General features: G+C 30.7%; 2 protein-coding genes across 4 annotated transcripts; both read right to left on the minus strand.

The window, feature by feature from the left end:
* On the minus strand, window positions 1-3,800 carry LOC132950610 (uncharacterized). Its single transcript, XM_061022131.1, has 3 exons — window positions 3,616-3,800; window positions 584-727; window positions 1-485 (listed from the first exon to the last, which is right to left on the minus strand). Exons 1-3 carry the CDS (start codon window positions 3,668-3,670, stop codon window positions 121-123), a joined length of 564 nt encoding a protein of 187 aa, XP_060878114.1. The 5' UTR covers window positions 3,671-3,800; the 3' UTR covers window positions 1-120.
* A 6,192-nt stretch (window positions 3,801-9,992) lies between these two features.
* On the minus strand, window positions 9,993-14,615 carry LOC132950218 (zinc finger protein ZFP2-like). 3 transcript variants are annotated; one of them, XM_061021533.1, is made up of 11 exons: window positions 14,443-14,615; window positions 13,216-13,457; window positions 13,007-13,138; window positions 12,856-12,932; window positions 12,628-12,796; window positions 12,432-12,553; window positions 12,217-12,373; window positions 11,921-12,030; window positions 11,717-11,858; window positions 11,009-11,657; window positions 9,993-10,625 (listed from the first exon to the last, which is right to left on the minus strand). In XM_061021533.1, exons 2-11 carry the CDS (start codon window positions 13,448-13,450, stop codon window positions 10,451-10,453), a joined length of 1,968 nt encoding a protein of 655 aa, XP_060877516.1. In that variant the 5' UTR covers window positions 13,451-13,457; window positions 14,443-14,615; the 3' UTR covers window positions 9,993-10,450. The 3 variants fall into 3 exon arrangements, with proteins under 3 accessions (XP_060877516.1, XP_060877517.1, XP_060877518.1); XM_061021534.1 differs by lacking the exon at window positions 14,443-14,615 and adding an exon at window positions 14,026-14,319; XM_061021535.1 differs by lacking the exon at window positions 14,443-14,615 and adding an exon at window positions 13,900-14,015.
* Between the last annotated feature and the right edge of the window lie 93 nt (window positions 14,616-14,708).

Here is a 14,708-nt window from a genome sequence, read left to right on the forward strand (position 1 = left end):
GACAGTTTTAATAGATTATATTAATTGGATATTTAAAAATAAAATTAATTTAACAATAATATAATAGAAACGTTTATCGTAGAGATAAACGTGGTGACTCCGTCGTACTTTGTAACTATTTTACAAAAAATTGAATATGATGAATACAACTACAAAGAATGATGCAGAAAACCCAATCATTTTTTTAAGTGTAGAATAGTCAGGTTTTTTTTCATAAAAATATATGGAACATGGGATTGTCTCTCCATCTTTAACACCTAACTCGCGTGCTGCTTCTTTGGATAACTGCAAAAGGGTTTCGTTGTTTGGTTGCAAATAGTTATTTATTAGGATATCTATGGTCTTATTGTTGGCAGTGTTCGTTAACTTAATTTCTGAGCCAATTGGTAATATAGCGTGGGCTGCATTTAGCCCTAAAAACTTGAACGTATCGTCGCTGGATTCTTCATGGAACGATGAATTGTATGAACATAAACCATGTTCAACTTTATGTCGTGAAACAAAGAAAAAAACAAACGATATAAATACAAATTATGTCATTTCTGCATATTATGTTGTATTAATAATATTTATAAATTAATACCTTTAACAGCAGCAGTTGTATTTACGGGGTCCATACAAAATCTGTCATTTACATTGCCTGCCATGTAGCAATTGTTAGAACAACAGTCACTGTCATCGACACATTTGTCGTTGAATTTCATGCATGTTTCATTACAGCTTATTTCTGAAATTTATTATAAATACAAATACTTGGGGAACGGAGTGGCCGAGCGGACTAAGGTGTCACACCGGCGCTGGTTCAAACCTCGGTTCACTGGCGGCATTTTTCTTCAGGCAAGTCACGGTGTCCGGAGAGCAGTGCCGCCATCCCCCACGCGGGCTTGGCAGATACCTACGGATGCCCACTAAAAAATCTGCCAAACACACACGTGTTCTCACAAAAATCACAGTTCTTTCCCTCACAGTTCCAAAGGCTAATAAGTAATAACCTCAGTAGTTAAAGCCACAACCCCAATAAAAAAAAAAAAAAAAATACAAATAATTATACTGCAATACAATATCTACATGTCTACATAACTGACAGCATAATATTATATGCCTATATAGAGGCGTGTACACATGCACGATGCGTCGATGTACTAACGGCCTTAACTTTATCATAACTATTAACTTTAGTGTGTCAATCACATATAATATTATAATTGCCCCAAAGTCCCAACCAAAACCCTAAAAGATAAATTATATGATTAATGAAAATAATTGTTTTCCTTATCACAAAATGAAGGTTATTTTTTAACAATTAAAAAATAAAGTTTTTTAACCTGTTGAAGGTCTCCTAAATATTTTTTCAATATTTGAAAGTTGGTTGGGTACAGTTTAAGGGTTTAGTTAATATAATTAGAAAGAAATGCAGTGCGTAACAATTACCTATTCCTATACGAACAATTGTATTATGTCTCCACTTGCGCCTTTGACTAAGCGTAGGCATAGGTGCAAATAGAGGAGGATTCTTTTGGGGGGGCACTTAGCCCCTTCAGTTTTATAGGTAGCCCACCCCCCACTCAGTTTTTAATTATATTATATTAGTTTAAAATATTAATTACCAGGGTTTGTGCTGCTGATATATTTTACCCCGCCCCCACCTCCAGAAAAATGTTCTTAGTTGAGCCTATGGGCGTAACCCGGTAACATCTTGTTCCTATCAACAACTACAGGTTTCAATGATAGAAAAAAAATATACAATTTATTACAATAAAGATTTAATTATCTATTAAATGTATTAAAAAGTATAACTCACCTAATCAGAGAAACTGACAGTAATTCAAATGTAATTAATTATAAATGTAATGATTTCTCGCTTTGTTCATCAGCAAAATATAATATAAGTACCTATTAAATCATTTGCTCGAAAACAAAAACCCTTAAACTGCGTACATTACAATGATATTTAAAGGCACCTCTATATGGCTATATAATATGGTTATTCTGTCATTTACAATATTCTTCCATGTTAATACATTATTCACTGTTAGTAAAACATTTTTACATTTTGGAATTGTGTTTCTTCTGTTTTTATACTTTTTACATGCCACAACAGTAGTATGCTCAAATTTAAGAACGTAAAAGTCTAAACATATACACTAAATTCATAGGTATAGTGTTTAAATTAATATATATATATACATATATGTATATTGAAAATGGCCCGCGAATAAAATTTATAATAAATTTATAAAAAATATACATTATGTATATAAATCACGGGGTATGGACTGGACTGGAGGATCACAACGTTGTTTGTTCAGACAAACTTGTTAAATTAATATACCTAATGCAGTTATGACTCATGAAGTTCATTAAACAAAATTAGATATGATTATATGAATATACATTTTTGTTTAAAATATAGTATGGTATATTCAATATAATATACCTACTCAAATTGTAGCCCGTGAAAAATTTATATTTATTTTTTGCCCTTGTCATCATAAAGGTTACCGACAACGCCTGCTCTAGACTACACAGATCTATTCGCCGGATGTCGTTTGTGCATCACTATTGTTAATTTTGACCTTTTTTTGTAAAACAGTTGCGCATCGTTCAATTTTTAGGTTATACATCGTATGCGCATCGACCGTTTAAAAGGTCGCAAATCATTTTTGCGCATAAATATATTATTTGACAATAGAACTTAAAAAAAGGTGAATACCAAAAATCGCAAGTTGTTTTCTTAATTTCTAGTAGTATCTATCATTTATAACGGGCTCCTGGACGTCAAAAACTAGACTACAAATAAAATAAAACTATTTAATAATAAAAAAATTAATTTTCTAGATTTTGATGAGTTTTGTCAAAATTTAAACTTTAAGTGCTTATTTAACAAAAACGTATATCTATGTATCTTTATTATTTTTAAGCTTCAATAATTTTAAATAACTTTAAATTTTGAAAAAATCATTATATATATAATATTATATGTAGGTATGTATAGGTATACATATTTATATAATTATGACTACAATTCAATTGAATTAATGCAATTTATTTTTAATTGTTTGTATCTATTTATTACATGTTTTATATATTATGATTATGACAATCATTGAATTTTCAATAAAAATTATTTTTTATACCCTTCTAATTGTTCAGCATGTTGATGCGCATATGATGTACGAGGTGCAGGTAAATAGACAATTCACAAACGATGATCGGCCGCTGATGCGCAAACGATGTACAATATTTGACACAGGTAAAGTAACATAATATGATGTGCAAATGGTATACGGCCGATCTATTGTGCTATATACAATACAGTTTACATATACCTACCTACGTGTTCAATTGATTGCATACAAATTACAATCGTTAATTTTATTTATCGAAAAAGCACAAACAAAATGTTTTAAAAATCATCAACCACCTGTTGTTGATAATCGATATATTATAAATTATAGCTTTGTAAGAACTACTGAGGTTACACAAATTTTCACAATTAACTTTGATATTGGTTAAAACATAATATTATATTATATGGTGTCTCTAAATTATAGGGATTATAATACGTCATCACCATATTATTGCCTTATATGGTAAAAATTAAATTATATTTACCCGATATCGTAACAATTGTGAACAACGCAATCGTAATGACTAAAGATGTCTTCATTTTGTATATTTTGTTGGATTTGTATGTAGGTAGTTATAATATATTATATGTGCTGGAAATATAATAATATTAGGTACGGCCGATGGTTGCGCGTCAAATAACGTTGGTAGAAGAGATCAACGTCAAACGTTATGCTGAAAGTGTAATTCGTCCCAACTATTAATTATTAATCGATTGAATTATACTAATTACTATTTATTTAATCACATTTTACGTATTACGTTTTAGTTTCAACAATTGTGTATTATAATATTATCATGTATTTATCTTTATACATATTATTAATTCTACAATTATAATACCTAACGATAATTCTTCGAAAACAATTATGTAATTAACTGTAACCGTTTTTACTAGGTACCTATTAACACTTTGACATTTTATATAAATGTTAAATGTAAATGGATGTACACACAGTCATACTGTGTGTGCTAATATTCTGATAGTATTTTATTATTATCAATGTTATTTTTGAAGAAAACATATAAATATTAAACTTGGTATCTACCTACTTACTATTTATAATATTATAAGTTATAGTCAACCATTCAATAAATTATTGATGATTTGACATTTTTGCTGAATTCATTAGTAAAAACAAACTGATAAAGACTTACTATTATAAATTTAATTTGACATATTATCTGTATGTCTGCACCCTGTAACTTTACCTCGCATCAGAGGTCTGGTAGTTACATTTTTAAATTGTAAACCGAATTTTTTAGAAAAACATGATCCATTTTTCTCTGACATTCTCTACCAAATACTAATTATAAAATAGGTACCATTGAATTTAAACTGTTTAACCATCTGAGGAAATCCTTATTAAAGTGAATACTTCATAGGTGACCGTTTAACAATTTTTTTATATTTTAAATGTACATATTTAATCAACTTATAAATACAATTATGAAAATATAGCTCAATCGATTCCTTGTACATGTTGTAAAAAGTTAAAATATTTTGTCAAAATGCAAATCGAGTTAATTGTTGCAACATATTGTTGGAATTAAAGTTGCCTATTTAAGAGGATGTCAGCGCACTATTTGTTTTCTCTCTTTGACCCACGCTCAACATAGACAAAAAGCATTTGCGCAGAATCGTTTTTTCCATGTTTTCAAGTAATCTTCGAGTAAAATCACCCATTACAAAAAATATAGAGAATAATATTTTTGAGGGAATGTCATATCGATTTTAGATTGTATTGTTATTTGACTTTGTATTTGAGTTTCAAAATAAACAAAAAAATGTTGTAAATTTAAATTATGTTTAAATTGTTTTGAAACAATATTTAGAGAAATTGATATGACATTCCCTCAAAAATATTATTCTCTATCTTTTTTGTAATGGGTGATTTTACTCTAAGATTACTTAAAAACATAAAAAAAACGATTCTGCGCAAATTATGCGTTTTGTCTATGTTGCGCGTGGGCCAGAGAGAGAAAACCAATAGTGCGCTGACATCCTCTTAAGTGAAAAATAAACATTTTGAATTTTGTAATACCTAGTAAATACGTATACTTATGCAGTTATGTTAACTTTCTTGTTTGTATCATTCCTAAATGATATAATAATAAAAAAAATTGGATTAAATAATAAATAACATTTATTACCTACTTCATACATTTATTTTAGATTTAGAGCGGAGCGATGAATGTATTTAATTTTTATTTATTCATTTATTTATTTATAAACGCCAATCAGCAATTTTAGGTTAAGTTTTAGTTAAAATAAATGTTAAATATAAAATATGTTAAGTTATGAAAAAATACAATTTGTTAAATATTATTATTTATTACGTACTCGATGAACAATATAATAACAAATAATAATAATAATATAACAAATATGCGTATAAGTATTATACCTAACCTAACCTAACCTAGCAACTTTTTTCCCTTATTCCATTTTATTTGGGTTTGTAGTACAGTATCGTTGTAATATTGAAAAATAATGTTTGTTTGCTAGTAAAAATGGTTGAAAATTTTTAAAATTTAAGTCTATCAAAATAAAAATGTTGTTCTCACAACAATATTATTGTTAAAAAAACATCGAAAATATTTAATTATTTTTTACGTCAAAATCATGATTTAAATCCAAGATTATTTTTTAGTTAAAAATGGCAAAAAAAATTAACGGGAGGACATTTCAAGTTGACGACTTCACTATTCATTTTAACGATGAGACTTCCTCCACCCTTTATCTCCTAGGGTGATCAGTCCTCATGCGTCAGACATCTCGGTCTCAGCCCTGCAGTGGCTTTCCATGAATGTTAGTCACTCTCCAGTCCTCCACATACAAATTATATCAACTGGTCGCTTATATACATCACGTTTGGCAGAAACCGACACGTGGTAGACCGAACGACATTTGTTTCTAAGTTTAACGATAACAGATGCGTGTCCTAAGCAACTGACCGCTAGATGTCGCTATATACTGTTCTATGTAAGTAGATACAACTACATCACTGTCACATGCACTTATAGGGGGGGGGGGTATACGGTATATACTCGCTTCTCACTAGTATCCTCACTAGTTTTTTTTTTTAGCGTATACTCTAAATAAAAATAAATACGGCCGTTTACACGGGGTCTACGTGAGCGAACCATAGAGTAATATTACTCAGAATAGGGTTCGCCTTCGCGACGCGTCGCTCACGTAGGGACTCGGTGTAAGCCCCTTAGCGTTTTCCTATTAGAATTTTCGGTGTTAAAACAAAAGGTTCTATAATTATTTGTAATTTTTATTTCTCAGATGGTAATTACAATTTTGTACTTGACACGGACTAAGATAATATTATATCGTAAATTTGTTTACTGTTATAATTTAAATATTATAATACAATAATAATATATTGGTAGGTACGCAAGAGAATAATTACGTGTTATAATCATCGACAACGGATTCCAGGATTGTGCTGATTCCGATTACTATTTCGGAAATTTTATGTTCATCTTATTTCAATCATAAGAAACTGAGGACGTCGGATCACAATATTCCAAGCCATGACTTTTGCCATACGTTTATTACAGCTGACATTCTGTACAGGTACCTAAATCACGTTTAAAATATTTTCCGACCAGTTTAATAGGTATAATAATTCAATTTTGAATTTCGTGTTTAAAATCAAACTATACCCAATGAAATAGGTTCATTTAGTTATTGACTATGGAAAAGAAGAGCATATAATTTTTTATGTTCAAGTTGTTTAAATGTCACACTCATAACATAAAATATATACGCTAATGATGAATTCTTGAGATGTGTCATCTGCAAATTACGATTTACCATCATCGTATACTCAGCGGAGAACCTGATTTAATAATTTCAAAAGGATGGATCCACGCACTGATGAGAAAGATATCGGATCTCCTATGGGGCACTTCCGTAAGGCGTTTTTACTCTTCGTGGTTGAATCTATACGCTTTCAGATGATTTCCCATGATGCCGATTGTCTGTCTGTACGCTATAATGATAAATTATTACTTAGCACGTCAGGGTTCTCTGCAGAGAACGTCAAATTTTCAGACTCTAATATGTAGATGAGTACTCAATTATTAGACTCTAATATGTAGATGGGTACTTACTTCACCGAGACTATTATAACCGAAAATATTTTCCACTGTACTGGATTTTCATTCCGTACACGACATTGTGATTTTCTGCGTGTGAAGTACTGCCGTGCACGGACGAATCATCATCACCTATACAGTGATCGCCGACACACGATCACGATGCGGATTTTTTGTATACGCTATAATAATAAATTAATACTTAGCGCGTCAGAGTCTGCAGAGATTGCTCAATTATTAGACTCTAATATGTAGACGGGTAGGTACTTACTTCACCGAGACTATTAACCGAAAATACTTTCACTGTTACTGGATTTTCATTCCGTACGGCATTGTGATTTTCTGCGTGTGAAGTACTGTCGTGCACGGACGAATCATCATCACCTACAGTGATCGTCGACACACAATCATGATGCGGAATTTTTGTGCGCTATAATAATAAATTAATACTTGGCACGTCAGAGATTGTCCAATTATCAGACTTTAATATTATGTATAGAATGTACACAAAAAAAAACACACACACATAATATCATTGTAAAATCAATGCATTCATAATCTCCGCTCATAATCTAAAATAGGCATTATTTTAAGTGATAAAAACATCATTTATTTGTTTTGAATACATATAGTTTTATAATATTGTACATTTATACCGTACATGTACAGACACCTGGAGAGTGGAGATTCAAGACGTAGATACTGCACTCATTAAGATCGCATGGTCTACATAATTCTAAAGTATAAAAATATTTGTTTTTCAGATTATACTTAGTTGAATAGAAAAAAAATCACATGTTAAATATTAGGTTTCGATCGGGAGCGCATCCTTGCGTGCGGCAAGAGCGGCCAAACATTTAAAGGCGGCAAAAAAGTCGCTAATAAAGTTAGTCGAATAACTATTAATTATTTTTGTTTACGAATTTACGTTGTCACTTCTCGGAATATGTAAAATGAAATCTAATATTAAGACTATTAGCACAAAATAATAATATTCTGTGATAAAGCCACGTCCCAGGCGACTGTTAGGATTATCTGTGAGTGTTCGCTGTGTTGCGAAAATGCGAACTACCATTTGCGCAAATAGGGGGGGGGGGGGGGCTTGGTCCCTCCAAATGTCGGTCAAGTCTCCCTAGTTCAAAATCTAGTAATTATTACTAATTTTTATATTCTGTGGTACTAAGCAATATGGCCTATGGGGAGGGGGGCTTATTGAGTCCCCCCAAAAAATTTAGTCAATTTGCGCCTATGCGAACTACTAATATTACGAATGTAATTAATAAACGTTTTTGGCATAGAATTTAATGCCGAAATAATGTTATGGGTAATAATTTTAAAAAAAACTAATAAAAATTTAAATTTTCTTCTGCTTATTATATTTTTAAAATGTCATTGTGTATAGAAAATTCAAAATGGTTTATTCAATAAGATATAACCATTCGGTGAACATTTCATTTAACTGCGGTAGATACGGTTATTTTTTTAGAGTTACACCAAATAACAAAATCGACTTTGTAAAAAACTAGTTTTGCTTAAAAATCTGTTTTTCTTTATTTTATTTTTTTGTTTTGCCAAGCCATAATGTTAAGTAGGCTGTAGGTAGATAGTATAATTTCTGTCCAACCACATTTCATTATCGTACCTAGGTTTAGTTATTTACTAAAAATAATATGTAGGTAATATAGGTATTAGATAATAGGTACAAGTGGTACAACTTTTTATTTCTTTTTGCACATTTAACAATTTTGTTTGATAAAAACTGTTACTCATGGTCTACGGAAAAGAATAATTCAAACTAGTCCTAGGTACTGTCCTTACTATATATTTAGACATATCGTTTAAATATTTTAACAGTGTATATTAGATAACTTCGACTGTGCATTATCTATTCCTTGTTATTTTTTCGATATTATTAATACAAAAAATCCGTTGTTTTAAATTTTAATAATCATTTTTGAAATAATTATGTCGAAAAAAAAAATAATGAAGCCGCACTTAATATTTTTTTTCTGTTTTTGGTGACTATTTGATTTACTTTTAACGCAGCCGTTTTTCTATGGGTATAATTTCATAGTTGCACAACATTTATCAATGGTACTGACTACTGACGACGAATACGTAGGTATATTATATTATAGTTATTGTAAAATCTTAGAATAAGTTATATGCTGACACATTAGAAAATTGAATTTAAAAAAAAATTTATAGGTAGGTTATTCGAGGCACGGACTTAAGGCCAGTTATAAGTTAGTATTAATTATTTTTTTAAATATTAAGATTACTGCCTTAAAAACCAAATGTTTGGCGTACTCAGTTTTTTTTGGTAAACCGATAGGTAGGTAGGTGCCTAAGATGAGTACCTAGACAAATTAGTTATCTAAAACTAATATTTATACAATTGATAATGAACTGTATCATAGATCACAATAATACAATCCATACATTTTAAATGTCATTGGTGTATGCACACTGCACTGCATAATATACTTAAAAATTGCAGTTGTTCATTTTTTAACATTAGATAATATAATGTTTGTTTTATGGGTACCAACTGCCAATACATAAAAATTAAAAATAGTTACTGCAAATACAAAATAATAAAAATATGTTTATCACATATAATATATTTATGGATAAAGTGCACTTCTGGACCATGGAAAAAAAATTGCTATAGGAAACATATCATTATGTAACTGTAATAAAACCAACAAGGAATTGATATGATAAAGGTATTATTAAAAACATTACAGTTTTTTATACATTAAATGTTTATTAAATTCAATCCATGCCATACACCTAATTTTTATAAGAATATTATGATAACTAAAACAATAATCTAAATTAAAATAAGTAAAATAAAATAATAATATAAATTTAAATACCAAAAAAAAAAAATTATTTCCATAATAGTTATTACTTTTACAAAATAAGGTGCATTTTTCTCAGAAATATTAAATATAAATTATTAATTAGTTAAAAATATTTACCTTAATATTTAATAAAAAAACAGGAAACTGACATAATATGCTAATAATTTAAACATAGGTAAATAAAATAATGTATACTTAAAACTAATAATATTTAAAACTTATATTTCTAGCGTAAATTTAAACAATTATAAAAATAAAGACCCTTGATAAATGAGTTGTAACAACCGAGTGAAAGTGGACGAACATTAAAAACAATTTGAATATGATTGGATTCTATACTACGCTTTTGCCAATTTCAAGACATGTTCAATAACTTCCTCAATTGTTTGGTTGCTGAGTAGTGTTTGAATAGCTGAATCATCAATGATAATTGAAAATAATTGCTTTGAATTATCCCTAAGTCTAGTCATGTATGAAGCATCTTCAGTGGCTACAGGAGAATGACCGCATCTCCTAAAATAAAATAAAAACTATTACTTTATCATAAATATTGACATAGGTACTAAAAAATAAACAATGTAGTTAAGTCTATTTATTTAACCAAACTTAAAATATTTTTAGAGGTGTAATTTTAATATTATGCATTTATGCTATAAATAAAATATAATATTTATTAGTACAAAAAAATAAACTTATAGTAGCGGTGAATAACAAGAAAACATTCATATAATTAAATTACATCTCTAAGAATTTAAATTTAATTGTTATATCTTAGCTGAATGCTATACTCTATTCAGACTAAGAGGACACCAGACAGCCACGGTCAAAAACGGTTTCGCTACGTAAATCTGGTGGGCTCTTATTCTGAATAGCTTAAAAATTTAAAATGTACATACTTTATCACAGATTCAATTAAATGATCTACTGTTGTTCCTGGCCATCCAAATTCTTTAAGTGTACTTTCATCTACTAATACAGTTAGCAATTCCATTAGTGATTCTGCCAAAGTGTTGTTTTGATTGGATTCTTCACTTGTGGTTGACCCATTATCTTCTAATTCATCAATACTTTCATCGTCACCCTCTCTATCATTGTCAATTTCGTCAGAATCGTTTTGATCATTTTTATCTTTCTTCCCAACCCCCGAAAGCTGAGCTTCTAGTTTTTTCTTTTCAGCATCAGCCATTATTTCAGCCAACATATCTCTATGTTTTGAACGCATGTGACGTAATAAGCAATCTTGACGGATAAATGCACGACCACATTCATCACATGCTCGTGGAGGCTCTTTTGTATGTGTTAATAAGTGAATTTTTAATGAAGACTTCATCGCAAACCGTTTGTCACAAATAGGACATGCATGAGCTTTAATACCAGAATGAACAATATTATGTCTCTGTACATCTTCTTTTCGCAGTAAAGCCTTGTTGCATACAGTACACATAAATGGTTGAGCTCCTTCATGGATATATCTAGTATGAAGTGTTAAACGCGAACGACGATTAAAAGATTTGCCACAAATATCACATGTAAAACCGTTTTCACCTGAAATTTTTTTAATAATTGTAGCTTAAAAATTCAATAACCAGTTTTTAATTATATACCTGTGTGATGGAATAAATGGGCACGCAATTGTGAAATTTGTATAAAGGTCTTGCCACAGAATTCACAAGAATGTGGTTTAAGGGCGGTATGTGTTTTGATATGACGATTTAAAGTTTCCTTGGCCGCAAATTTAGCATAACACTAAAACAGTTTTAAAATTAGAAAAATCCACTATGTAATTGATATTTGAATAAAAAGCTTACTTGTTGACATTCATATGGACGTTCACCGGTGTGAATTCTACGATGTTTTTTCATGGCTCCACTGGATGGAAAACGTTTAACACATAAATCACATTGATATGGTCTGTAACCTATATACAAAATAAAATATATATTTCAATCATAAGACATGTGATATATCTTTATTTGTCACACACCAGAAACTGATAAACAATTACCTTTAATTGCAATCCTACAGTATTGATGTTAGCATAAACATATACAGAAAATAAGAAATGTAGGTAATATATTGAATTACAAAAAGTATTTAAATTTACCTAAATGACTTCTTCTATGAACTGTTAATAATGCAGAGCCAACAAATTCTTTATTACAATATTCACAATTATAAGTACGTTTCTTTTTAGTTTGACCGGCATGAGCACGTAAATGTTCTCTTAGATTATCCTTTCGGTTAAAAACTTTTCCACAAACCTTAAATCAATTCATTATAAGTTAAATTATTCACGATGTATAAATAAATTATATTTACTTGACAAGGAAATTTAGGTTTTTCTGAACCATCGCAACCAGTTTGCATATTATGACGTACAAGATGATATTTCCTACTGAATGATGTAAAGCAAACGGGACATGAATAAGGTTTTAAAGTTCCTAAAAACAATCCATATATTTATAATTTATAATTAATATAATAAGTATAAAATTAATAATATATATATATTTACCGGCATGAGCATACAAATGTTGAGATAACGTTTCTTTGTCCTTACAATTGAAGTCACAAGTGGGACAGTTTAGAATGTCATCATAACAATGTACCATTAACTGATGACGCTCCATGTTAACTTTTAATTTAAAAAAGTTTCCACAATCAAAACATTCGAAATCACCATTCTAAAATACAGTCATTTTTACTACCATTAAAAAAAAAATAATTGTTATGCTTTTCAAACCGTATGAGCAGTAGCTAAATCTTCACCACAACAGTCACAGTTATTTATTTCTTTCTTCATTGAATCATCATTCGAAACTAAAATTATGAAGACAAATATTATTAAAACAACTGATATAGTATCAAAATGATAAATATAATCTAATAATTACCAACGGTTTCTTGAGGTTTACGATCATGTGATGTTTTATGTCTTTTTAAACCGGGGAGGGTTTTGAATGTCCTTGGACATATATCACAAGCATGTTCTAGTGAATCGGGTACAGGAACTGTTTCTGCTTTCACTGTTAACATAATAAAAATAATAATTAATGCTGCTAATTAGATTTATTTTCTATAGTGCAAGATTTTTGGAAATTACTTATGCCAGGCCCATCTTCCTTTTCAACATCAAAGTCATACACATCTTCATTATTGTTGATATTTTTTTTATTTTTGATAACTTCATAGTCAACACCATTTGGAATGTAATCATAATCGTCAATAGCGTCATCATCTATATCTTGTAATATTGCTTCTAAATCTTCAGGTTCTGGGCTGCGTTTCTCCATTTTAACTACTCGTGGTCGACCGCGTTTTCTTGGAGCCGATTCCATCTTTTGGCTAAATTTAAAATAAGTAAAAAGTAAATATTTAAATTATTGAACTTCCATGTTTTGTTTTGTAGAAATAGGGATTAAAAAACTAACTTAATTGTTATAGAATTAGAGTAACACAAGAATAAATATTCTATTCACTAGGTCAATACTCAAATACATAATATTTTCTTATTGATTAACTAATAGGAAAGTATGTAAAATTGTGATTACAACGATAGAGTAGGTAGCCATATTTGGACAAGTAAATAAAAAAATTAAATACTTTTGTCCTGATTTTGGTCAATTGGTTTACTATGAAAAAATTCGAACCTAAGATTTATTTAATAGAAATATTTAAACCTATGTAACAATAATCAAAAAGTTAGAAAAGTATTGTGCATTATATTGGTACATTTTCAAGGTAAAAGCATAAGACGCAAGCAAATGGTTTATTGTATTGTACCTACCTATTAGAAATAATTTATTATAAATGAAAAAAAATTCGATGGATTTTTTTATAACTACGACTCCTAAGAATATTATAATCGATGGTCGTAAAATAATTGACACTTGTGAACACATTCGTCACCTACCGCGCCCAAATTGCTGCAGTCAAGTCAAACACCGAAAACCAATCAAACGATACCGACGATATGAATTGTTGACAAAACAACGGTACGCGAAACGTAAAACCGGATTCGAAAACGGTGCTCTCGCGGATTTCTGCTAAGCAATAACGAATTTTAATATTTTTTTCACGGTATATCGGAACGCAACATATCAGACACGGGCGCCTTGGACCGTGTCACGTCATCGGCAGCTACATACGTTGCCTATACGATAGGCCTAAAAAAAAAAAGGTTGTCGAGTGCGTGCGTGAGCGAGTGTACGCCTAATTGCATACACACACGTAAATCGACGACGCTAACCGTACGAATGTCGTAACGTACCGTACGTGACTTGACGGATTACCTGTCTACAATACCGAACGTGGGCTGAAAGCTACTCACCTTTCCCCGTCGTCCCTGTGCGAAACGGCGGCTGCGGCCTGCGAACTGTACGGCGGACGGGAAGACGAGTCTCCGGACGGGCCGAAAGCACGGTCGTGTCGGCGGCGCACACTGTTGAATGTCGGCCGAGCGGCGAGCCCCTTAAACGGCGTACAGTCGACAACACAGGCGTCACACGAGAGCAAGATGGCGAACTGAACAAAAGGTGCCAGGCGCAAACTGCAGATGCGGCAACGTAACACACGCCTGGCCGGGGACGGCGCTAA

The sequence above is a fragment of the Metopolophium dirhodum genome, chromosome 8 (genome assembly GCF_019925205.1).
Source record: "Metopolophium dirhodum isolate CAU chromosome 8, ASM1992520v1, whole genome shotgun sequence".
Taxonomy (NCBI): domain Eukaryota; kingdom Metazoa; phylum Arthropoda; class Insecta; order Hemiptera; family Aphididae; genus Metopolophium; species Metopolophium dirhodum.